The 25,465-nt window shown below is 36.1% G+C and overlaps 2 protein-coding genes and 1 long non-coding RNA gene across 3 annotated transcripts; 1 reads left to right on the top strand and 2 right to left on the bottom strand.

The window, feature by feature from the left end:
* Positions 1 to 125: 125 nt before the first annotated feature.
* On the bottom strand, positions 126 to 21,067 carry LOC106166834 (uncharacterized). Its single transcript, XM_086995714.1, has 8 exons — positions 20,841 to 21,067; positions 20,366 to 20,567; positions 19,840 to 19,934; positions 16,692 to 16,769; positions 6,350 to 6,385; positions 2,188 to 2,292; positions 1,766 to 1,852; positions 126 to 1,289 (listed from the first exon to the last, which is right to left on the bottom strand). Exons 1-8 carry the CDS (start codon positions 20,970 to 20,972, stop codon positions 1,170 to 1,172), a joined length of 855 nt encoding a protein of 284 aa, XP_086851840.1. The 5' UTR covers positions 20,973 to 21,067; the 3' UTR covers positions 126 to 1,169.
* On the top strand, positions 7,605 to 12,943 carry LOC147760053 (uncharacterized). The gene is made up of 2 exons (XR_015331092.1): positions 7,605 to 7,921; positions 11,722 to 12,943. It is a non-coding gene; the product is annotated as an uncharacterized LOC147760053 (long non-coding RNA).
* LOC147760052 (chloride channel protein 1-like) lies at positions 21,053 to 25,367 on the bottom strand. The gene is made up of 6 exons (XM_086996313.1): positions 25,145 to 25,367; positions 24,690 to 24,787; positions 24,536 to 24,607; positions 24,248 to 24,363; positions 21,692 to 21,825; positions 21,053 to 21,155 (listed from the first exon to the last, which is right to left on the bottom strand). The coding sequence occupies exons 1-6, from the start codon at positions 25,365 to 25,367 to the stop codon at positions 21,085 to 21,087; spliced, it is 714 nt and encodes a 237-aa protein (XP_086852439.1). The 3' UTR covers positions 21,053 to 21,084.
* Positions 25,368 to 25,465: the final 98 nt, after the last annotated feature.

Raw genomic sequence — 25,465 nt, 5'->3', positions numbered from 1 at the left:
TGCTGTTTCTTTTTGTTAAATATAAACAACAGTTAAACCCCAGAGGGAAATTCACTGTTACAGTTGTATCTGTTTTGTGATAATTGAAATTTATGAATAATGATAATATGCCAATGACTGAAATAAACAGAACAAGGAAAACAAGGGATCATTTGACCATTCAAAAAGCTAATTTAAATCATAATGCAGTCTGTACAAAAAGAGATATAAAAAATATGGTAATGTTAATATATATATACAAATATATGACTAAAATGGCATCCAGAGTTTTGGAGTTTCCAGTAGACTACCAGTAAGCTGTATTATCATCATGTCTCCCCTCCCTTTCTGGAAGACATTATGATTACACAGGTCAGTCTACAGTAAACTGCCAGTAAGCTGTATTATCATCATGTCTCCCCTCCCTTTCTGGAAGACATGATGATTACACAGGTCAGTCTACAGTAAACTCTTAAACTCTGGGTACAAAAGGACTGCCTTGGCATGAACCCCCCCCCCCCCCCCATACACCAGTAGTTACAATGTATTTATTTACTTAAGCACCCAAATAAATTTAACATGGATAAAATGATATTGGCATTATTATGAACTGAAACAATGGTTACCATGTCACTGTATATGAAGCGGGGTCTGTCATGGCATGTTGTCATGGCAACAGTTACCATGGTACTGAATGTCAGGTCATGGACTGTCATACCATGTTGTCATGGCAACGGTTACCATGATACTGAATGTCTGGCCATGGACTGTCATGCCATATTGTCACGGCAATGGTTACCATGGTACTGAATGTCAGGTCATGGACTGTCATGGCATATTGTCATGGCAATGGTTACCATGACACTGACTGTCAAGTCATGGACTATCATGACATGCCATATCTCTTTGTTCTTTATTTTGATAACTCTCTAAATGCAGTATGTCAGCAGTGAGAGGGGGGTACATGGTAAACACCAAGTATTCTGACCACAGCACCAATGTTAAGAGTTCATACTCTCCTCTCTCTCTACTGGTACACAGCTCCTAGTAATGTTCTCTTCACTGTCTTCTGGCATATTTCATGTCCTGATAAAATATTTCAGTTTCCATGTGCTTCACTTTCCTTTCTGTCCCAAACTGACCATGAGCAATTATTATTTACGCCTCACTATCTGATGAGTTGATGTAGTTCAAGCCTCACTATCCGACCGTTCCCTCACTTCCATCTCCAGTTCCACAGTATTGCCATGCTTGTGTGTCCGCATCAGTTCATGGTCTTCTTCTACCTGGCCCTCAATGGCCCTCCTTACCTGCAAGCACAAAATGCAGGCTGATTGCATTACCCCATGCTGTGATTTGTTAAACTTGTTCCATCATTCTCTGACCTATACTTTGAGAGTGTAACACCTTACACAAGACTTGGGTCACACAAGATTTAACAAAGGCTGAGTAATACTGTAACAACTTTTAAACACATTAAGCATTTACTTTTCTAGTGCCAAATAGCAGCAATTCTGATGTTTACAGTGTTAAATAGTTATGATAGTAACAAGTTGATGTGTGTTTACCTCTTTAAGTGTAACCACTTCTACCAACCTCCCTGTATTGGTGACATAGACATGGTTCAAGTTTACAGTATTATATAGTTATGATAGTAACAAGTTGATGTGTGTTTACCTCTTTAAGTGTAACCACTTCTACCAACCTCCCTGTATTGGTGACATAGGCATGGTTCAAGTTTACAGTGTTATATAGTTATGATAGTAACAAGTTGATGTGTGTTTACCTCTTTAAGTGCAACCACTCCTACCAACCTCCCTGTATTGGTGACATAGGCATGGTTCAGGCCTAGCAGTGAGAACAGAGAGTGAACCTGAAACATAGCCACAACCACATAGTGAGAAAGAAGTGAAATGGTGAAGTCTTAACTACTTAGGTACTGTAAAGAATGCATGTACAATTCAGTTCTCCCATGCCATTATGATGGATCCATTTCTTCCAAGAATAAGCTGAAACACTTCGAAAGATTCCTCTGCATTGATGCTAAATTTTTTTTTGATTAAATGATCCTCTCTTTTTTCAATTCCCCAGTCATTATTGAATTTTGGAAAGTTTTATTTATGTAAAAGACAGAGATGCGGATAAAATGAACATTCTTGAAAACCAGCCATGCATTTTCTAAATGTTCTGTTTTTTTTTTCATCTTACTTTCTGTAAGGAAGTCCTCTCCACTAGCTGGAAGGGGGCGGGGTCTATCTGAGCCTCTTCAAACTTCACCTGACATTTCAACTGCTCTTCCTCCCACTGTCTTTGCTACAGAATAAACATCAGTGTCAAAACAATGTCATGCTACTGTCAAAAATATTACACCACTGTCAAAAAATGTCACACCATGTCCGAGAAAAAAAAAAACTGTAAAAATGTCAAAACATCCAAACAACATCACACTAACATCAAAACAATGTCACACTAGGTCCAAATATACCACACCACTGTCAAAACAATGTCACACCATGTTTTTAAAAAACAAGGCAGCAAAGCTGTCAAATGTACAGACAAAAAGCAGGAAATAACAAAATAGGCTACTGTCAATTCTGATGTAAAAGTACATTATGTTAAACTGCAAATTCAACATCAAATTTTAATTATGCTCAACAGGTAATACCAATGTAAGTAAAATGTGTAACAAGCATAAGGCTTCAGGCCCATGGGAGTTCAAGTTCACACTTTGAAAATGTAAAACTTCCAGAAAAAGAAGTCAATTAGACTGCTTTTCCAACTCGAGCTGCATTTTAGTCCTGTGTTTCTTTTTTAAAAGTTTGACAATCATAAGTAATATGGTTTTCCCATGATGGTCATCATGGCAGCAATACCCAAAATTGTGTTTTCTTCTATTTTGATGCAATATTTCATAATGCTTAACAGCATAAAGACCATCAGTTTTTAATAATAAAATATACGTATCGTGGATTTTCAGAAAATGTGACTAGCATGGGTCTTCAAGCCCAAGGTGATTCTAAGTCACACCTTGATATTGCCAATATGTGAAAAATTAAATTTTCACAAAAAACTGATTAACTGCCAGAAAAATTTACCAAATAGACTGCACTGCCTAATGAAACTGTATTTTAGTCCCATGTTTCTTTCCTGTAAGTTTGAGAACAGTAAGTGACATAGTTTTCCTTAAATGGTCATCAAGGGAGCAGTGTCCAAAATAGGGGTTTCTTCAAATTTTGATGCAATATTACATAATGTTTAACAGGATAATAACCATCAATTTTTAATAATAAAATATTAGTATCATGGATATTCAGAAAATGTGACTAGCAGAGGTCTTCAGGCCCATGGAACTTCAAAGTCACAACTTGAAAATGCCAAAATGTAGACAAGACAGTACTGTCCTGAAATGCATTTTTTTCCATTATTAACAATTTTTTAACATATAACAAAATTAACACTTTATTGCCATTTTTATATGATCAACTAAGAAAATTGATGAGATGGGAAAAATATCAATAGAACAGTGTTTAATGTCCAATTTCCTCCATTCTGAGTTTCTGAACATAGTGAATGAATGGATGAATCTGACAAACTGCAATGATAAGAGTTTATTTCCATTTTTGAAACTCTATTATACAATACATGATAACAAGCTTACCATCATTTTTACATAATCAACTAACAATGTTGTAAAGATGCAGGAAATGTTTAACAAAGACTTTTACGTATCTTATTAGTTAAATAATGAGACTGTTAACATGCCTAAGAATTGAATCTGAGGAAATGTGAAACAAGACAGTACAGTTATGAAATGCGTTTATTTCCATTTTTAACACTTTTTTAACATAAAACAAAATTAACAGTTTACTGCCATTTTTATATGATCAACTAAGAAAGTTGATGAGATGTGAAAAATATCAATAGAACAGTGTCAAATGTCCAATTTCCTCCATTCTGAGTTTCTGAACATAATGAATGATTGAATCTTACAAACTGCAATAATATGAGTTTATTTCCATTTTTGACACTTTATTACACAATACACGATAACAAGTTTACCATCATTTTTACATAATCAACTAACAATGTTGTAAAGATGCAGGAAATGTCAAACAAACACTTTTACGTATCTTATTAATTAAATAATGAGACTGTTAACATGCCTAAGAATTGAATCTGAAGAAATGTGAAAAATGTAAAATGTGAAAAAACAGCATAAAATAATGGCCCGATTATGCTGATTTTCGAACTTGACCTGCGTTTTAGTAAGATTGATTACTCCTGTGAGTTTCATGACAACAGGCCTATCAGTTTTCTTTGAAATGTGTTAAGTGTTGCATATATGCTGAAAAGTGAAAAAACAGCATAACTACTAAAATGGTGGCCCGATCATGCCGATTTTCGAACTTGACCTGCGTTTCAGTAAGATTGATTACTCCTGTGAGTTTCATGACAACAGGCCTATCAGTTTTCTTTGAAATGTGTTAACAGTGTTGCATATATGCCGAAAAGTGAAAAAACAGCATAACTACTAAAATGGTGGCCCGATCATGCCGATTTTCGAACTTGACCTGCATTTTATGAATATTCATCAGCTCTGTAAATATAAAGCCAAAAAGTAAAACTGTCTTCCACTTATGGTGTTAACGCTGAAAGTGCACGGCGACGGCGACATCGACGGCGACATGAACGGCGACGGCGACGACAGACGCAGGTGATGGCAATATGTACAGACACATCTGTGTCTGTACATAAAAACCTTGTAAAGATGTTTCACTACACCCAAACAACATCACACTATCATCAATACAATGTCACAACACTGTCAAACAAATGTCACACCATGTCAAAACAATGACACTATCATGACTATCTACAGTGCTCTCCAAAATTAGGACAGCAATCCAATCTAATGTTAGCAGTAAGCAGAACAAGACTAAACTTATCAAGAATCATTCAAAATTAGGAAACTGTTCATTGCCATTGTCATATAAGATGAGCTTTAATCAGGCTATACAAAATGGCAACACTACATGGAGGAAGAGACTAACCATATCTAGAGCACTACAAGCAGTGCATTACTGTGCAATAAGAGCCAAGGGCGAAGCCAGAATTATTTGAAGGGGGTGGTCCATGGAATTGAAGTCTCCCCTTCCCCTGCTGACGTGGGGTTCGGGGCCCGCTGATATTTTGGTATTTTATTTGGTGAACGGTGACATCTGGTATAGTTTAAAACTATGATTAAGCTACACACAATTCTAATTTCAAGAGGAATTATAGATGTGATTTTTTTCTCAGTAATCGAAGGGGAGGGGAGGGGTCAGGACCCCCCTAACACCCCTCTTAATATCTGCCACTGAGAGCTGTGCTATTTTATGACTACTGGAAGAAATAAAACTGACCAGCAATGGAATTTACAGACCCAGACCCAGTGTAATAACAACTGTGTCATTTTACATCTACAGAGAGCAATAAAACAGGTTGTCATTAATATCTACAGAGCCAGACCCTGCTTCATATAATAAAGCCTTCCATCTTAACTGCAAAAGCCTTATAGTGATCCAAGAAGGAATTTAACCAATTCTTAGCCTATAAAGTTGTAATTCAATAGAATGTGATACACTTTTATGTAAGTTTTTTAAAAAATTGAATCTCAAGACTTATTTTTTTATTTTTGTTATTGATTAAATATTATGATTTTCATTCATAGTGACAGTTGTGAAATATTTATACTATTATACTTATAGTTTTTGGCATGACTTAAGGCTGTCAAAATGAAGCAGTGTGAGTTAGGTTCAAGTACTAATATTGAATATCTAGGACAAAACCATAATTCACATCTTAACTACTATGAGTACCTGGGGATGGGATGGTATAGGTCACACTTTATGTCAATTATTTGACATTTCAACCCTTATTATCTGCCCCTGACATCAATAAGTAAACAAAATGTAACATATATTTTTAAAGAAGCAGCAGATAAATTGGCCTATTATACACTTGGTCACTTTCTTTCTGGTTTTGAAGCTTCTGTCAAAACAACCGCCTTCATCTGCCTTCTTCTGAACTTGGTTTAAAATTCTTTGGCTGGGTATGACTGAACTAAACAACATTAACAATATGTCAGTTTAAGAATAAAGACATTTTTCTTCAATGACCAGTGAATACTGGCAGCTAATAATTACCTCCAATATTTCACTGTCTCTCAAGAGTATCTACATCATGGAATGAGGCAATATTCGCTGCCAAATATTAGCTGTTGATTGAAGAAAAACTACTTAATTGTTCTAACATAACACAGCGGATGTAAGTCTTCTCTGATGTCAGTTTATAAATGAACACAGCACACATCATGCTACTGGTACTTTACCTCTTCTTCACTCAAATCTATCACTCTCTGTGGAGGCTTGCAAATGAAGAGAAATAATCCAATGACAGAATGATAACTTTTTGAAATCAGTTATTTTTGAAGTATAGAAATGTGCCATTTTAATACATAAACTACGCAACATCTTTATAAAGGTTATTGATCTCATCACCTATACCTTTCAAATAAAATATCGGGTTTTAAAATAACATTCTATTGTTAACCAGGTAGGGTGATTTCAGCTAAGTTAAAAGTCTCGTCTTTAATTCAGAATTTATGTTGAATGCAATAAAGACTTTAAAGAAAAGCAAACTTTTAAGTCATTTTCTGAAACTGGTTCTAGATACTCTCTAAAGTCAATATAGTATAAAACCATGTGTCAGTTCACTGCAAGCTGCTCTAGTGAAGACACTAAGGCTCTCATCACTGCAAGTTCTACAATCATGACAAAATAAATTCTAAACACAACACACACATGATAAACAGATCAAATATACCACACATCACACCTTACTAGATGCATTCCAGAAATCAACTTACCGTAATACAAAGAAATATCCATAAAATTCACTAACATCATTTACCTTTTCTTCATCTTAAAAAAGTCTGAAAATTTCAGTTATACAATCTGCTGACCTGTTATGTGATGTTTTCACCAAGTCAAGCAATTTTAATGAACAAACTTAACAGACAGCCAACCTGTAGTCCATACACCCCTAAACCAGTGTCTGGGGTATAATAGTAAATACTACTAGAGTATCACCACAAGTGATACAATATTCCATAGGAAAGCTAGACATCTAAAATATATACATGTATAAACTAGCAAGAAAAGCATGTCTACTAAGTCACTTCTAAAAAGCAACCTTAAAATTAGCCTTCAACTATGAAATATTTGGTAAGCCTATAAAATTCCAAAAAATTAAAGAAATAATATTCATATCGATAAAATCATAATTAATAAATAATATTATACATAAAGAAACAACTGCTTTACATCCCAGTTGTCAAATGACTGTTTCAATATAACTTCTTTTGGCACATTTCTGGGTCTCTTGACCCAAGACTGATCTTGTGATGGACAAATGACAATTTCTTGACCTTTACCTCTGACCTCTCCCTGATCTTTACTTCACCTCTGACCTTGCCCTGACCTTCACTTCACCTCTGATCTCCCCCTGACCCTGACTAGACCCCAGTATCCTCCATGATATCATATTATTAGCTCTGGGATGCAGTAACTGACACATAAATGAATTTATTGTCGTTTAACGAGTCAACGCAAAATGTGTTAGAGAAGCAATTCAGGTGAGGAAATGAGTTCATAGGGCGGGGAGTTTGACATGCGCAGATTGTGCATTGCACAATAGTATAAAAGGAAATGTGAGATGAGCAGATTTCATTCGAGGCTGTTTTCAGCTTGCTGCGTCAGGTCCAAGTAAATCGCTGGTATGTCGAAGAGAAGAAGGGAGTCAACCTCGGAGAGTGAAGATACCGAGAGTGAGAGCAGAGAATTTTTAAATTTGGCAGTAGAAGATAAAGAAGAGGGCAATGAAGGAACTTTCAATGAGAAAGGTGATGTAAATGATAACAGCTCAGCTGGACAAATGACGGACACATTTTCTGTGTTCAAGTCTTATATGGACAAACAGTTTATATCACTGAAAAGGGAGCTAGTCGAAGAAAGTCAAAGTCAGAACAAAAAAGCCAAGACAGTACAGAAAAAATTAAAATTTGCGGGAAATCAAAAGCAGTTCGAAATAAATACTGAAGTAATCGAAAATATGCAGAAAGCTGATATGTTGATTAAGGACGGACATGTAAAAGAGGCTCGTAAGGCAATAAAGGAAGGCACTGACATTTTACAAAAGAGAAATAAACTTATAAGAATAGCAGATAAGTCAGAAGCAGGTTGGGAAGCAGTAAAAGAATACGAATCAGATGACCTAGCAGAAGATAGTGATGATAAAAAGAAAATACGGTCTGCACAAATGAGAGCCAGTAGAAAAATGCGAATACGAAATCAAAACAGGCGTAACAAAAACGAGTTTAATTACAATAAAAAGAATTATACTGCATCAGTCAATTTTGCAGGTATATCTGATCGAGGAAGCTTTCTTTTTCGAAGAAAAAGATTCCCAAACCCAAACGACCAGTGCTTCGCCTGTGGACAATATGGCCATTGGAGGGAAAGCTGTCCATACAAAGACCAAGCACAGAGTACAGTGCATCCACGAGAAAGAACATACGGACAGAAATTCAGAGGAAGCGAAGCTACATACAGCGGGTGGCAACAAAACAAATAAAAGCAAGATGAGCAAATCAAAAATGAAAGATAAGTATATGATAGATAATAATTTGAGAAATTCAGATGGGTTGTTAGATTATCATCAAAATGTAAATGTTAAAGGAAGACTTAAGAGAAACTATCAATTCTGGGAAAGCATACAGGCTAATAAATATATTTTAGACGTATTAAAAAATGGATATGTTATTCCATTTATTGAGACACCACCAAATTCATTTATCAAGAATAACAAATCATCGCTTGAAAACACAGAATTTGTTATAAATACCATTAAAGATTTATTAAAATCTGGCAGAATTCGAGAAGTTAAGGAAATTCCAAAGGTGGTAAATCCATTAACGGTTACATCTAACGGCAAAAAGAAACGTTTAGTACTTGATTTAAGACATGTGAATCCATACATTTGGAAAGAGAAAGTAAAATTTGAAGACGCAAACGAGGCTCTACAATATGTTAAATTGGGAGGGTATATGTTTCAGTTTGATTTGAAAGATGGTTATCATCACATAGATATTAAGGAATCACAACAAGATTTTTTGGGGTTTTCTTGGCGTATGAATGGTCAAATTAAATATTATGTTTATACAGTGCTCCCTTTTGGAATTTCGTCAGCAGGTTACATATTCACGAAAGTTTTGAGATGTTTAGTAAAACATTGGAGATCAAAACATATACCAATTGTTATGTACCTAGATGATGGTTTGGGATTTAGCGAAAATTTTGAGACTTGCGAAAGATTTGCGAATTTGATCAGACACGATTTATTGAAATCTGGTTTCGTAGTAAACGAAGTCAAAAGTATGTGGAAACCAACACAAACATTAAACTGGTTGGGCTTACAATGGGATTTGAAAAAAGGGATTCTTTCAATAATTGATAAAAGAGTGGCAGATTTAAAAATTGATATAATGGAAATAATGGAAAATATATCAAACACATCTGCTAGAAGTTTAGCTAGAATTACGGGAAAAATTATATCTTTATATATAGTGTTCGGAGATGTAACGAGACTGATGACTAGAAATATGCATCAGGTCATAAATGACAGGAGAAATTGGGATGGTATCGAGGATTTGAAGGACAAGTCAGATTTGCGAAATGAATTAAAATTTTGGTTGTCGAACATTGACAGACTAAATCGCAGAGTCATGTTTGTGGAAGATGTACCAAAAATACTGGGGTTTTCAGATGCAAGCGAACATGCATGCGGAGGATATTTGATTAGATGCAATTCTGAGATTTGTCACAAAATGTGGTCTGATAGTGAGAAAAAACAGAGCTCAACATGGAGAGAATTAAAGGCGCTATTTATTTCATTACAGTCATTTACGAAATTTATTAAAAATCGAAAAATCGGATGGTTTACAGATAATAAAAATGTTGTTAGAATAGTACAGACTGGATCAATGAAGGTGCATTTGCAAACATTGGCATTAAATATTTTCAATTTTTGTGTAGAAAATGATATTATTTTGCAAATAAAATGGATTCCAAGGACACAAAATGCAAAAGCAGATTTTATAAGTAAAATTATAGACACAGATGATTGGGAAGTCACGGAAAATTTCTTTAATTTTATGAATAAAAAATGGGGATCGTATACAATAGATAGATTTGCTAATTATGAAAATACAAAAGTAACTCGTTTTAATTCAAAATTTTGGAATCCAAATACAGAGGCGGTTGATGCATTTTTACAGGATTGGTCAAACGAAAATAATTGGTTAGTACCTCCAGTAGCATTAGTGCCAAAAGTTATAAATCATTTACTATGTTGCAAAGCAAAGGGTACTTTGGTAGTACCAGACTGGAAATCAGCAACATTTTGGCCATTGTTACAAGATGAAAATTCAAAATGGAAATGGTATATTAAGGATATAATAAAGTTTAAGAACGGATGTGATATTTGCAAACAAGGGAAAAACAAAAATTCTTATATAGGATCAAAAAACTTCAAGCATCAAATTCTGGCAATAAGGATAGATTGTTCTGAATAAAAAGGTTAGATCAAGATTAGATTTAAAGTAGGTGAAAGGTTGAAAATTATAAAATGCAATGGAACATGATAAAATCTAGAAGTGATTTGAAGGATTTATAATGGATCATGACATTCGTTACACAAGATTTTATGTAGTATATTCATTTATGAAGAAACAAAAATAAGATAGAGATGGATATGTTGGATAATTGAATCGAGATGTGATTCGATATGAACCGAGATATGGTTTGATGCGAACAGATTTGATTTGATGCGAACAGAGATGCGGTTCGATGCGAACAGATATGTGGTTCGATGCGAACAGAAATTTGGTTCGATGCGAACAGAGGTGTGGTTCGATGCGAACAGAGATGCGGTTCGATGCGAACAGATATGGGGTTCGATGCGAACAGAGGTGTGGTTCGATGCGAACAGAAATTTGGTTCGATGCGAACAGATATGGGGTTCGATGCGAACAGAGGTGTGGTTCGATGCGAACAGAGATTTGGTTCGATGCGAACAGATATGTGGTTCGATGCGAACAGAAATTTGGTTCGATGCGAACAGAAATTTGGTTTGATACAAATAGAGATGTGGTTCGATGAGAATCGAAATGTGGTTAGATATAAATTGAGATGTCATTTGATGAAACCAAGATATGGTTTGATATGAACCGAGGTGTGGTTCGATATGAATATGAATCAAGATGTGATTGGATATAAATCGAGATGTGATTAGAAATGAATCAAGATGAGATTTAATAGGAATCAAAATTGGATTTGAAAAGATAAATGGGATATAAATTCAGTTTTACATGTAAAATTAATACATATTGATAAATTATAAAAAGTAATGACATGGTAATGGTTAAAAGAAAAATTTGTTACATGTTTGCAGGTTGAAGTAAAAAAAAAAAAAAATGCAAATTATAGAATGAAAATATGTCATATAAAAGAGGAATTGTAAGGTGAATGTTGAATAGTGAAGTTAACATAATGAAATAAATAAAGATCAGAGAGAAAGATTAAAGACAAGTAGCATAGAAATTGCATTTGTGGTATTGATGCGAAAGGACATTTTCTATTACAGATTTTCAGAACAGGGATTTGGACAAAGATGAGAGAGGTACAGGACACAACACTAAAGAGTTTGGCTGCAGATTTACCACAGGTTTTGGAACATTCAAGAGCAGAAAATACTGTACGCAAGTACTCATCCGTATTTCAGAGATGGAAAAAATGGGCGAGTAATTTTGAAGAAGTAAAAGTTTTTCCAGCTCAAACGCATCACATTGCACTTTACATGTTGAGTTTGATACAGCATTCGTGTAAACCAGGAACGATTCAAGACGTTAAATATGGTTTAAAATGGACACATGAAATAGCAGGTATAAATCCAAATCCGTGTGATAATCCTATGATAAATAATATTGTTGAAGCGTCAAAGAGAACGTCACGCAAGAAAACAGTAAAAAAGGAAATAGTTACTCCGAAAATGTTAGAAATGATGATTAACAATTTCGCTAATACAAATGCTAGTTTAGCAGATTTACGAGATGTTTGTATATTCCTTTTATCATTTGCAGGTTTTTTGAGATATAGCGAGGTATGCAATATTAAAAGATCGGATATTTCTTTTACAGAACAATATTTTGAGATATTTATAGAAAAAAGTAAAACTGACATTTACAGGGACGGATCTACGGTTTTGATTGCTAAAACTGGGAAATCTACATGTCCATATGCTTTTTTACAAAGATATTTGGAAGCAGCTAACATTGAAGAACATTCAGATAATTTTATATTTAGACCAGTTAGTTATTTAAAGAAATCCAAAAAGCACATTTTACGTAAAAACGGAAAAATGTCGTATACAAGAATTAGAGAAGTTATTTTACAAAAGCTAGAAATATTAGGATTTGACAGACAAAAGTTTGGTTTACATAGTATGCGTGTGGGAGGAGCTACAGCGGCAGCAAATTTTGGAGTAAAAGACCGTTTGTTTAAAAAACATGGACGTTGGATTTCTGATAAAGCGAAAGACGGATATATAAAAGATAGTTTGTCAAAAAGGATTCAAGTGTCTCTAAATATTGGAATATAAAAAGAAATATTAAGATAAATAATACGTGTTCATTTTTAAATTTGTTATAAAGGTAAATATATAAATATATATTTGTTTTCAGCTGGTAAGTATACATATATGTCTTAATAATAAAATAATTTTATGGTTGTTTTTTAAAGAATAAGAATAAATGAAAATTGCCCGTTCTTTGTGGTCGACGCAGCCAAGCAAACAACAGCTCATAGCAAGGGTTAACGAAATAAATGATTAGGATTGGAAACGGTGGTTGGTGTTTTCGTTGCGAGTTATTAGACAATAAATGATTTATATGCGATTAAGTGAAACGAATAAGTATATAAATGAATTTATTGTCGTTTAACGAGTCAACGCAAAATGTGTTAGAGAAGCAATTCAGGTGAGGAAATGAGTTCATAGGGCGGGGAGTTTGACATGCGCAGATTGTGCATTGCACAATAGTATAAAAGGAAATGTGAGATGAGCAGATTTCATTCGAGGCTGTTTTCAGCTTGCTGCGTCAGGTCCAAGTAAATCGCAAATATAAAACAAAGAATATTTTAAATGATATAGAAGTTTGGTCAAGAAAGTAATACATCAGAGAAGGCACAAAATGGAACAGTTGTAATAAGTTAATTGGAGTATTAAAGGGTATGTGCTTAGAAATAATTATGATTAATGAAGAAAACATAGATCAGTGTAAAATGTACAAAATTGGTAACAAAGAAGAGATAGTAGTTGGGATAAGACATTAGAAATAATGGTTCCTGAGGTACAGTAAATTCTGGGCATTTACACATTCGGTAATATATCTATAAAAATGAAATAGTTCAAATATGGAACGAAAGAATTTATTGAAATATATAAAAGGTGGTTGAAAAGAAAATAGCAGAAGTAGAGGAAATAAGAGAAGTTTGTAAATGGTTATAGTCGGAGAGTTTGTGAAGGACAGTCAGTGCGTGGTGTGTACGCATTCTGTAACGCAGCCAAGCAAACAACAGCTCATAGCAAGGGTTAACGAAATAAATGATTTGTATTGGAAACGGTGGTTGGTGTTTTCGTTGCGAGTTATTAGACAATAAATGATTTATATGCGATTAAGTGAAACGAATAAGTATATAACAATATTTATTACTTTTAAAAACATCACTGATAATTACTGACATGGGTAGTGGCAGTATTTCAAAAGTATAATTTCCACAGTGCAGCAGATCTGCCAGCCTCTGTTTACTTTGTTTATGAAAGCATGGTTCAGGACTCACCTGCATGTTCATCACTTTAACATTTTCTCTAGTAAACCTATGACATTAAACTTACCTCTTGTAAGTCCAAGACATTAAATTGAACACTTTTGCCACTTCGCACAGAGTCAGTATATTGCTCGGGGAAATCGTCTAGAAGAGACCTCTAGTGGAGAAAATGCAGGGAAAGGAAAATGAAGAAAAACATGCAACAGAAAGAATTACCATGACAACAAATACTAGGTTTACACTCTCATTTCAGTAGCCAAGAAACCTAACTTCTTGAGAAAAAAAAATTCTGGCGAACAGATAAGTTGTATCAATGTTGATTACATCTATGAGAGTGTAATATCTAAAATTGTTGACTGCAAATTAAACTATCTAAGAAACAGCAAGTGCAATGTAACTTTCAACCCAATATTAATAGAAATCCACTGTTAATAATAATGTTCTACATACTGGGCATCCTTAAACATCAACAATAAATATGTGCATATGACAATCCATCACTTGAAGCCTTGCTTTAAAATAAATATTTGGAAAATTCTGTATTTGACAATAATGTGATCTGCAAATATAAGGGTATGGATATCATGCACATGCTATCAAGGTACAAGGTACATTGTTGACTGATAGGATATTAAATATGCTGCACATGCACATAACAGAGTTGACTAATAAGGTTGACTGGGTTACCATGCCTAGATTGATCTTAGAGGATCTATTTACCTCCAAGGGGTTTCTCCCTAAATTGCTTTCAGCTTAAGCAGCTTAGATGTCTGGCACATCTGCTAAAGCTGCTTAATGAGTTAATTACCCCCTAACAGCTTCAGTGGGTGTGCGAGACATCTAAGCTGTTTAATTTGATAGCAATTTAGTGGGAATCCCCCTGGACCGATCCAAAGTTAGTGCGATAGGCTCTGGGAATGGTGTCTTAAATATGCTGCACATCAAAGTGCTGGTTTAATGGTGTTTTAACTGCTACATATCATGTACAGGGATGGGAACAAACAATGTTTGGAGAGAAAGGAACCTGCACCTACTTTTCAACACTGACGTCTCCTACTCTTGTAGCATTTCTAACAAAATGTAGTTGTCTTTTCTGCTAAAACCTTGGGAAATTTCCATCCCTGTAATTCAAAATTTGAAGGAGGATGCTCCCATCCCTGTACTATAAAATTTAAAGAGAATGTAAGGAGGAAGGGTATTTCTTGACAACTGAAATCAAATAATAAAGGTGTTAGTAAACATAAAGACATATTATTAAAGCATGCCAATGGATGAACCACCATAAATCATAAGATATTTTAGGCCACCAGGCCTCAACATGCAAGGTATTAATGATGTACACAGGAAAGTATAGATAGTAGTAAGAAACATGATAGTCTCATTAGTAGATTTCAGATGAAGATCACCATTGTGAAGGAGTGGTGGGGGGGGGGGGGGGAGTGGCAGTCAGTTAAGGAACTTCCCCAAATATGTACAACTAGTAATTATAAGCTGGTGCACAGAGAAAGCAGAAAGCAGCTGACCCCTGTCAACATCAGTGCATGTTCATCTTGATTTTCAACTGGTTTTTGTTCATATGCCAATTTATACTTCCCAACAGAATTGTTTGCACAATATCATCTGTTGAGAATGTTATAAATCAGTGTTTATCTATATATTTAATAGGTTTCTGGGCAGCAGCCATTGCATAATTCCCCTCATAACAGTTTACAAGATAACACAACTCAATTACCACAGCCAGTGAACAACAAGAGAGGACAATTTCACAAATTGATACTCTGCACTAAGGCGGCAACCTTTAGGGAGAGTAAATGTGCTCCAACTTGTGATGATTCTTTGATATCTGCATGTGTCGTTTATTAAAATGCCAGACATATTTATGGGATTCGAACTACATGAACAGTTAGAAAACCAGTCCAGGTTTTTATAGTGTCTCATCTTGGGTTGCTCTGAAGTTCTTTTGGATGTGAAGACTATTAATTGATTACAAGAAAGAAAATAATAATAAATTTTTTTATAAAATAAAACTTTACATCAATCCAAGCAGTCAGAGTCTCAAGAATATATGCTTCAATACAAATGAAAATGATTTTGTAGACAAAACATATGTTAATTGGTTTTCACTGCGAGCAGAAAAAAATATCAAAACAGAAGCAGCTTTTGGTGCAGATGCTATGTTTGTTAGAAAACCGTTACAAAATGATCAAAATCTACTTTTCATTACATTTTGACAATCGGTTTGTGTTCTTTTCAATCAGCAATATAAGTTTATTTCTCTATAGTTTCCTAAGTCTATTTATAATAACATTACTTGCAGTCATGCCTTTGTCTCATCCTCAAAAATGACCACAGCAAACTAACAGCATTCAGATAGTATTCTTAGCAAAATCCAAACAGAAAATAAGTAAAAATCTTCTCACTTTGACAACTGCAATCATCAAGCTATACTTACAGACACAAGGACAGCTCTGAATATTTTACCATATAAGAAAACTAAAACTAAGCCACACAATGGCAACTAACAATCTTGCTAGGAACTACTAACAAAAATGGGTTATGATAAAACACAATCACAGCAATCTGCTACAAAAATTAAATCACCTACACACTGCAGTCAAAAGTTGTGAAACAATGGCAAAACATGTGGTCAAAAGCTGTGGTCACATGACTAGATAACAAGTCACATGATCAAATAAAACGTGGTTTGTAAAGCAGCAGCCATCTTCTTACCAGCTTTACATGGGCATGTTTGCCACGCCTGTGTAAGAACCTGTCAGACTCAGGGTCCAACTCATATAGGGAGGAATCCTGTCAATAGTGAAATATAATATGATAGCATACATACAACTCATACAGGGAGGAATCCTGTCAATAGTGAAATATAATATGATAACATACATACAACTCATACAGGGAGGTATCCTGTCAATAGTGAAATATAATATGATAGCATACATACAACTCATACAGGGAGGAATCCTGTCAATAGTGAAATATAATATGATAGCATACATACAACTCATACAGGGAGGAATCCTGTCAATAGTGAAATATAATATGATAGCATACATACAACTCATACAGGGAGGAATCCTGTCAATAGTGAAATATAATATGATAGCATACATACAACTCATACAGGGAGGAATCCTGTCAACAGTGAAATATAATATGATAGCATACATACAACTCATATAGGGAGGAATCCTGTCAACAGTGAAATATAATATGATAGCATACATACAACTCATACAGGGAGGAATCCTGTCAATAGTGAAATATAATATGATAGCATACATACAACTCATACAGGGAGGAATCCTGTCAATAGTGAAATATAATATGATAGCATACATACAACTCATACAGGGAGGAATCCTGTCAACAGTGAAATATAATATGATAGCATACATACAACTCATACAGGGAGGAATCCTGTCAACAGTGAAATATAATATGATAGCATACATACAACTCATACAAGGAGGAATCCTGTCAACAGTGAAATATAATATGATAACATACATACAACTCATACAGGGAGGAATCCTGTCAACAGTGAAATATAATATGATAGCATACATACAACTCATATAGGGAGGAATCCTGTCAACAGTGAAATATAATATGATAGCATACATACAACTCATACAGGGAGGAATCCTGTCAATAGTGAAATATAATATGATAACATACATACAACTCATACAGGGAGGAATCCTGTCAATAGTGAAATATAATATGATAGCATACATACAACTCATATAGGGAGGAATCCTGTCAATAGTGAAATATAATATGATAGCATACATACAACTCATACAGGGAGGAATCCTGTCAATAGTGAAATATAATATAAAAGCAGACATTCAAATAATACCCAGACCATTTCACTTACAGTTAATATCTACATTTCACCAAATCAGACAGACCATGAGAATGAAACTATATGCTGAATATAACACCAAGTGTACAGTGCATACAGCAGCTGGCTGTTAGCCCAGGCTTAATACCACACTAACTGTTGTACTGGCTCAGAGGACAAACAGTTGACAAGCCTGGGTAGATACAGGTATGTTGACCTTCAGGTAGTTTAATGGTGTAATACCACACACTAACTGTTGTACTGACTCAGAGGACAAACAGTTGACAAGCCTGGGTAGATACAGGTATGTTGACCTTCAGGTAGTTTAATGGTGTAATACCACACACTAACTGTTGTACTGACTCAGAGGACAAACAGTTGACAAACCTGGGTAGATACAGGTATGTTGACCTTCAGGTAGTTTAATGGTGTAATACCACACACTAACTATTGTACTGACTCAGAGGACAAACAGTTGACAAGCCTGGGTAGATACTGGTATGTTGACCTTCAGGTAGTTTAATGGTGTAATACCACACACTAACTGTTGTACTGACTCAGAGGACAAACAGTTGACAAACCTGGGTAGATACAGGTATGTTGACCTTCAGGTAGTTTAATGGTGTAATACCACACACTAACTGTTGTACTGACTCAGAGGACAAACAGTTGGCAAACCTGGGTAGATACAGGTATGTTGACCTTCAGGTAGTTTAATGGTGTGTTTGCATTAAGTTTATAGACCAAAAGTTCAATTTCCAATTTCAATTTTTTTGTTTTAACTTCAGATTCTCTTGCTTAATTAATTTGCAAAAGATTCAATTTTTAGTTTGGAGAGTTTTGTCTTCAAGTCTTCCAAAGATCTCAACACATTAGGAAACCTTGCCTTGTGTTGATACAATATGCTTTCCCCAAGCTTTATTTTTCTGAAGTTGCCATTTTGACATCTTTCTGTATAGGGCTTTTATAGAATACATGGGAATGCCTTGATCAGTACTTCCCTCAGCCTGCACTCAGTTCAACTTTCACCCTGTCACTGCCTATTGTTTGGCGAAACTGACCCTGTGGTTTTGTGGTTTTCCTATGAAGACACCATTCTAGCCAAATCTTAGCAAGCAACTAGTAAGAATGTTTCTAAGTATGGCTTTATGGAATAGTAGTTGATTGCTCACAAGTATACAACTAGGGATTTAGAATTATTCTAAGGCCTAGTACCATGCTAAGTTAGAATGCTTTTATGGAATTGACCTTCAGGTAGTTTTAATGGTGTAATACCACACACTAACTGTTGTACTGACTCAGAGGGCAAACAGTTGACAAGCCTGGGTAGATACTGGTATGTTGACCTTCAGGTAGTTTTAATGGTGTAATACCACACATTAACTGTTGTACTGACTCAGAGTGCAAACAGTTGACAAACCTGGGTAGATACAGGTATGTTGACCTTCAGGTAGTTTTAATGGTGTAATACCACACATTAACTGTTGTACTGACTCAGAGGGCAAACAGTTGACAAACCTGGGTAGATACAGGTATGTTGACCTTCAGGTAGTTTAATGGTGTCTGGATGACCCAAATATCAGTACCACACTCTGAAACCTTACATCATGGTCACTCTATTACAATATATATTATACATCTTCAATTATGAACTATTCACTTCAAACTGGTACTTCATGTATGCAGAGACTTACAGCACATGCAAAAGATATAAATAAATAAAAAATAATAACATTAAACACAGATGAATAGATAAATGTAAACTTAGCCACTACCCTCACGATGCTATATATATAATATAATATATATATATATATATATATATATATATATATATATATATATATATATATGTATGTCTCTTATGATATTCACGATGCTATATATAATATAATTAGATATACTTGAGTCCTCACACTGCTAATCCTTCATAAGTAGAATACAGAACCCTGTAAATATTGACTTTTAAACTAAAATATTCCATGCTGTTTATCAGTTTGTTGCCATAGTTACCTGAGCTTCATCATCTTCGGAAGCCGTACTGTCCGCGATACTTTCTTTACTTCGAGATTTGAAAATCTTTGCCAGCCCAATGCTGAATTTCTTTTCTGTAAAATCAAAATTAATCAAACTTCATTATCAAAATAAACAGAGAAAGGTACATGGAAAACAATAGTGTGATGGTAAATAAACCTAAGGGTGTATATACTATATAGGTACCTGTTATAGAGGGTTAAAATTATCTTTTTAAATGTAAGCAATTTTTAACCTCATCTTGCATCAAGCTAATGTAAAGATTACTTAAAAATCACATTACTCTAATTCAGTAATTTTAAATAATTATTCATGATCATTCGTTTTTTTTATACCAAATTATATACACTATACCCTTCTTTTTTTTTTTTTTTTTTTTTGAGAAACTGCAGTGTGATTTTAATAAAAACTGGAATATTTTCTAGACAGTCCTTTAACTTAGCCATATTCTTAATACATCAAAAGTTAACTTTCAGACCAGTGTAGTAGCCCAGAGCTGGCTAACCTAACTGTGGACTGGGTGTGGGGCTTGTCTTGGCAGACCCTGGTGGACTAGAGCGAGGTGAAGACTGAGGACTTCCTTTAGGACTGGCCCTGGGACTAGCCCGGGGGCTGGGACGGGGACTCTTCTTTAATATCCCTCTCTGTGGTGCCTTGGTGTACTTGTGCGGTTTCAGCGTGTCTCCATTAGCTGTTTGTTCTGGTAGCTGGAATGATGGCAGAGATAATGTAGTAATATCATTTCACATATATTATCACACCATCTGGATCGGTCTAACTCCCAGGGAAGTCTCAATAAATTGCTATGAAATAACTGGCTTAATTACACCCTATCAGCTTTACTAGGCATGACAGGCATTCAAGCCAGTTAAGGGGATAGTAATGTAGTGAGACTACCCAGGGAGATAGATCAATCCAAATATCTGTGGGAATGGTCCTTGTGATTATCATTCAAATCCACAAACACACACATTGTTTACCGTGGAGTCCAGCTTCAACTGGACCTGTCCACCACTGTCCACCTTGCTGGCGGCAGGGGTCACCGTAAACCTGGCTGACGGCTGACGGTGGACCTTCACAGCGTTCAACATATCTCCACTGCAGGCCGCCATTGGTCGCGTCCCCTCGGTATCGCCTTGGGACGTCCTCTTCTCCAGCTGTTCCTTGGCTCTCTTCCTGTTGCCGTTTATGTAATGCCTCTTCAACTGCTGCCAGACGGCGCTGTCATCCAAGCTGAGCCTCCAGTAGCAGTTCCAGCTCCAGTCTCTGTACAGACCCAAGGAGAATCATGGACTCTGGAAATATACACAACATAATGGATATGATTGTCTTCTGAATGGCATATCATTATATTGTATACATATAACAATATGTTAGTGGTCTAAATACTAAAAATAAATGTCTTATGTATACCTGTTATAAACTGTTTGGTGAAAAAGCCTATCAGAATATCAGAGGAAAGGTGCTTTCAAACCTGATAATACCATGTAAAACTGACATACTAGAATATAACACTAAGTAAGAAGACTACAGAACAGTGTACAATGTTCAGTTAATAAATCCCATGTCTTGGAATCCCACAGAGATCCTGATATGCCAGTGCTATGTTCAAGGTATAGCAGACAGGACAAAATAAGGGTTAAAGGAGGAGCTTTCACACATATATTTTGATTTTAAAAAATCTGACTGGTTCAACACTGCTTCCACGAACCATGGTTCCATCCCTGGATAAAAACACATCCTGATTGGGATTTCAGACATGCCTCTGTTTGATTTGTAGGAAGAAAATCAAACTTTCTCCAGTGCCATTACACATGTGTGTTTACCCTACCTGGGGCATCCACCAATGGGAATGTTCTTAACTTGGATGTCTCCAACAGATTCTTCACATCCTGGTATGTGGCGATATAGCTGATAAACCTGATGTCACGGATCATGAAGTCCTCCACAAACACATTGTAAGTGCTGCAAAGACACCAGACATTATATATATATGTACATAATATGGGCTGCAAGAAGGATATGATAACACATCTGACATGGAATATTTCACGTACAGAAAAATGTTTTGTACTGAAAGTATTACCTGGACTTGGAGGGGATGATATCACATATTACCTGGACTTGGTGGGGATGATATCACATATTACCTGGACTTGGTAGGGATGATGTCACATATTACCTGGACTTGGTAGGGATGATGTCACATATTACCTGGACTTGGTAGGGATGATGTCACATATTACCTGGACTTGGTAGGGATGATGTCACATATTACCTGGACTTGGTAGGGATGATGTCACATATTACCTGGACTTGGTAGGGATGATATCACATATTACCTGGACTTGGTGGGGATGATGTCACATATTACCTGGACTTGGTAGGGATGATATCACATATTACCTGGACTTGGTAGGGATGATATCACATATTACCTGGACTTGGTGGGGATGATGTCACATATTACCTGGACTTGGTAGGGATGATATGACATATTACCTGGACTTGGTAGGGATGATATGACATATTACCTGGACTTGGTAGGGATGATGTCACATTACCTGGACTTGGTAGGGATGATATCACATATTACCTGGACTTGGTAGGGATGATATCACATATTACCTGGACTTGGTAGGGATGATGTCACATATTACCTGGACTTGGTAGGGATGATATGACATATTACCTGGACTTGATAGGGATGATGTCACATATTACCTGGACTTGGTAGGGATGATGTCACATATTACCTAGACTTGGTAGGGATGATATGACATATTACCTGGACTTGGTGGGGGTGATATCACATATTACCTAGACTTGGTGGGGGTGATATCACATATTACCTAGACTTGGTGGGGATGATATCACATATTACCTTGACTTAGTAGGGATGATATCACATATTACCTGGACTTGGTGGGGATGACATCACATATTACCTGGACTTGGTGGGGGTGATATCACATATTACCTTGACTTAGTTATGGTGATATCACATATTACCTGGACTTGGTGGGGATGATATCACATATTACCTGGACTTGGTGGGGATGATATCACATATTACCTGGACTTGGTGGGGATGATATCACATATTACCTGGACTTGGTGGGGGTGATATCACATATTACCTAGACTTGGTCGGCGTGATATCACATATTACCTGGACTTGGTGGGGATGACATCACATATTACCTGGACATGGTGGGGATGATATCACATATTACCTGGACTTGGAGGGGATGATATCACATATTACCTAGACTTGGTGGGGATGATATCACATATTACCTGGACATGGTGGGGATGATATGACATATTACCTGGACTTGGTGGGGATGATATCACATATTACCTAGACTTGGTGGGGATGACATCACATATTACCTGGACTTGGTGGGGATGATATCACTTATTACCTGGACTTGTGGGGATGATATCACATATTACCTGCACTTGGTGGGGATGATATCACTTATTACCTGGACTTGGTGGGCGTGATATCACATATTACCTGGACTTGGTGGGGATGATATCACATATTACCTGGACTTGGAGGGGATGATATCACATATTACCTAGACTTGGTGGGGATGATATCACATATTACCTGGACATGGTGGGGATGATATGACATATTACCTGGACTTGGTGGGGATGATATCACATATTACCTAGACTTGGTGGGGATGACATCACATATTACCTGGACTTGGTGGGGATGATATCACTTATTACCTGGACTTGGTGGGGATGATATCACATATTACCTGCACTTGGTGGGGATGATATCACTTATTACCTGGACTTGGTGGGCGTGATATCACATATTACCTGGACTTGGTGGGGATGATATCACATATTACCTGGACTTGGTGGGGATGATATCACACATTACCTGGACTTGGTGGGGATGACATCACATATTACCTGGACTTGGAGGGGATGATATCACATATTACCTAGACTTGGTGGGGATGATATCACATATTACCTGGACATGGTGGGGATGATATGACATATTACCTGAACTTGGTGGGGATGATATCACATATTACCTGGACTTGGAGGGGATGATATCACATATTACCTAGACTTGGTGGGGATGATATCACATATTACCTGGACATGGTGGGGATGATATGACATATTACCTGGACTTGGTGGGGATGATATCACATATTACCTAGACTTGGTGGGGATGACATCACATATTACCTGGACTTGGTGGGGATGATATCACATATTACCTGGACATGGTGGGGATGATATCACATATTACCTGGACTTGGTGGGGATTATATCACTTATTACCTGGACTTGGTGGGGATGATATCACACATTACCTGGACTTGGTGGGGATGATATCACTTATTACCTGGACTTGGTGGGGATGATATCAGGCAGGTAAGGTAGCCTCTTGATCTGGATGATGCTGTCATAAATGGACGGCTGAAGGCTGTGGGCGACTGCATTGGCTATCAACACTGCTATCTTGAGTATACAAATGATATACAGATAATGAAAAATAAGTGTTGGTTTTATAAAATTTATTTAATATATTTAAATTTTACAAAGACCAACAATGCTGTCAGCCAATAGAATATGGATATCTGTCCCATTAATTCAAACACTATCACATTTATCAAACAATCAGTTTTCTTACCACAGCAGGTAGAATGTGGGATATCTGTCCCGTTAGCTCTAAAACTATCACATTTATCAAACAATCAGTTGTCTTACCACAGCAGGTAGAATGTGGGATATCTGTCCCGTTAGCTCTAAAACTATCACATTTATCAAACAATCAGTTGTCTTACCACAGCAGGTAGAATGTGGGATATCTGTCCCGTTAGCTCAAACACTATCACAGAGGTGGAAATGGTGTGGGTTACGCTTCCTGCCAAAGCAGCAGCTCCTACACAGTGATAAACACACACTTTATGATTATGAAAACAAAAAAAAAAAACACTGAAACGAACATGCCACTGACATTTTTTTCCAATGCGATATCAGCCAGCTTTAAGAGCAATAGCTGCTGCATTAAGATACATGTACAGCTGGCTTATTAATAAATAATGTACTGAACAACTCAGTTTGGAATAATAATATTCATTTTTTTTCAATATTTAAAATAACTGACACACTAGACCAAGTATAATTGAAGTGATAAGTGATCAACTTTCATACCTGTAGTTACTATCATGGGTTTGTAGAGGACTCTAATATGAATCTTAACAGTGATAGAGAGTACTGCTGAGTTACATGATATTACCTACTACAGCATATCCTCCAGGTACTATAGGAGACACCTGCTCTCCCATCCTGACTTCACTGGGATACCATGTAGTCATACACTCACCTACTACAGCATATCCTCCAGGTACTATAGGAGACACCAGCTCTCCCATCCTGACTTCACTGGGATACCATGTAGTCATACACTTACCTACTACAGCATATCCTCCAGGTACTATAGGAGACACCTGCTCTCCCATCCTGACTTCACTGGGGTACTATGTAGTCATACACTTACCTACTACAGCATATCCTCCAGGTACTATAGGAGACACCTGCTCTCCCATCTTGACTTCAC

The sequence above is a fragment of the Lingula anatina genome, chromosome 9 (genome assembly GCF_051362555.1).
Source record: "Lingula anatina isolate TDL-2025a chromosome 9, LinAna3.0, whole genome shotgun sequence".
Taxonomy (NCBI): domain Eukaryota; kingdom Metazoa; phylum Brachiopoda; class Lingulata; order Lingulida; family Lingulidae; genus Lingula; species Lingula anatina.
This window is presented reverse-complemented; position numbering and strand designations above follow the sequence as displayed.

What these genes read in the sequence shown, in the direction of transcription:
- LOC106166834 (XM_086995714.1), bottom strand. Translation starts at nt 20,972, where the DNA reads ATGGCGGCCTGCAGTGGAGATATGTTGAACGCTGTGAAGGTCCACCGT. An exon ending in AGTTGAAGCTGGACTCCACG is followed by an intron (nt 20,568 to 20,840) that starts GTAAACAATGTG and finishes CCATCATTCCAG; the next exon opens with CTACCAGAACAAACAGCTAA. An exon ending in GAGTGGTTGCACTTAAAGAG is followed by an intron (nt 1,290 to 1,765) that starts GTAAACACACAT and finishes TTGTGCTTGCAG; the next exon opens with GTAAGGAGGGCCATTGAGGG.
- LOC147760052 (XM_086996313.1), bottom strand. Translation starts at nt 25,367, where the DNA reads ATGGGAGAGCAGGTGTCTCCTATAGTACCTGGAGGATATGCTGTAGTA. An exon ending in CCCACATTCTACCTGCTGTG is followed by an intron (nt 24,364 to 24,535) that starts GTAAGAAAACTG and finishes TGTATACTCAAG; the next exon opens with ATAGCAGTGTTGATAGCCAA. An exon ending in ATCATCCCCACCAAGTCCAG is followed by an intron (nt 21,826 to 24,247) that starts GTAATAAGTGAT and finishes GTGTCTTTGCAG; the next exon opens with CACTTACAATGTGTTTGTGG.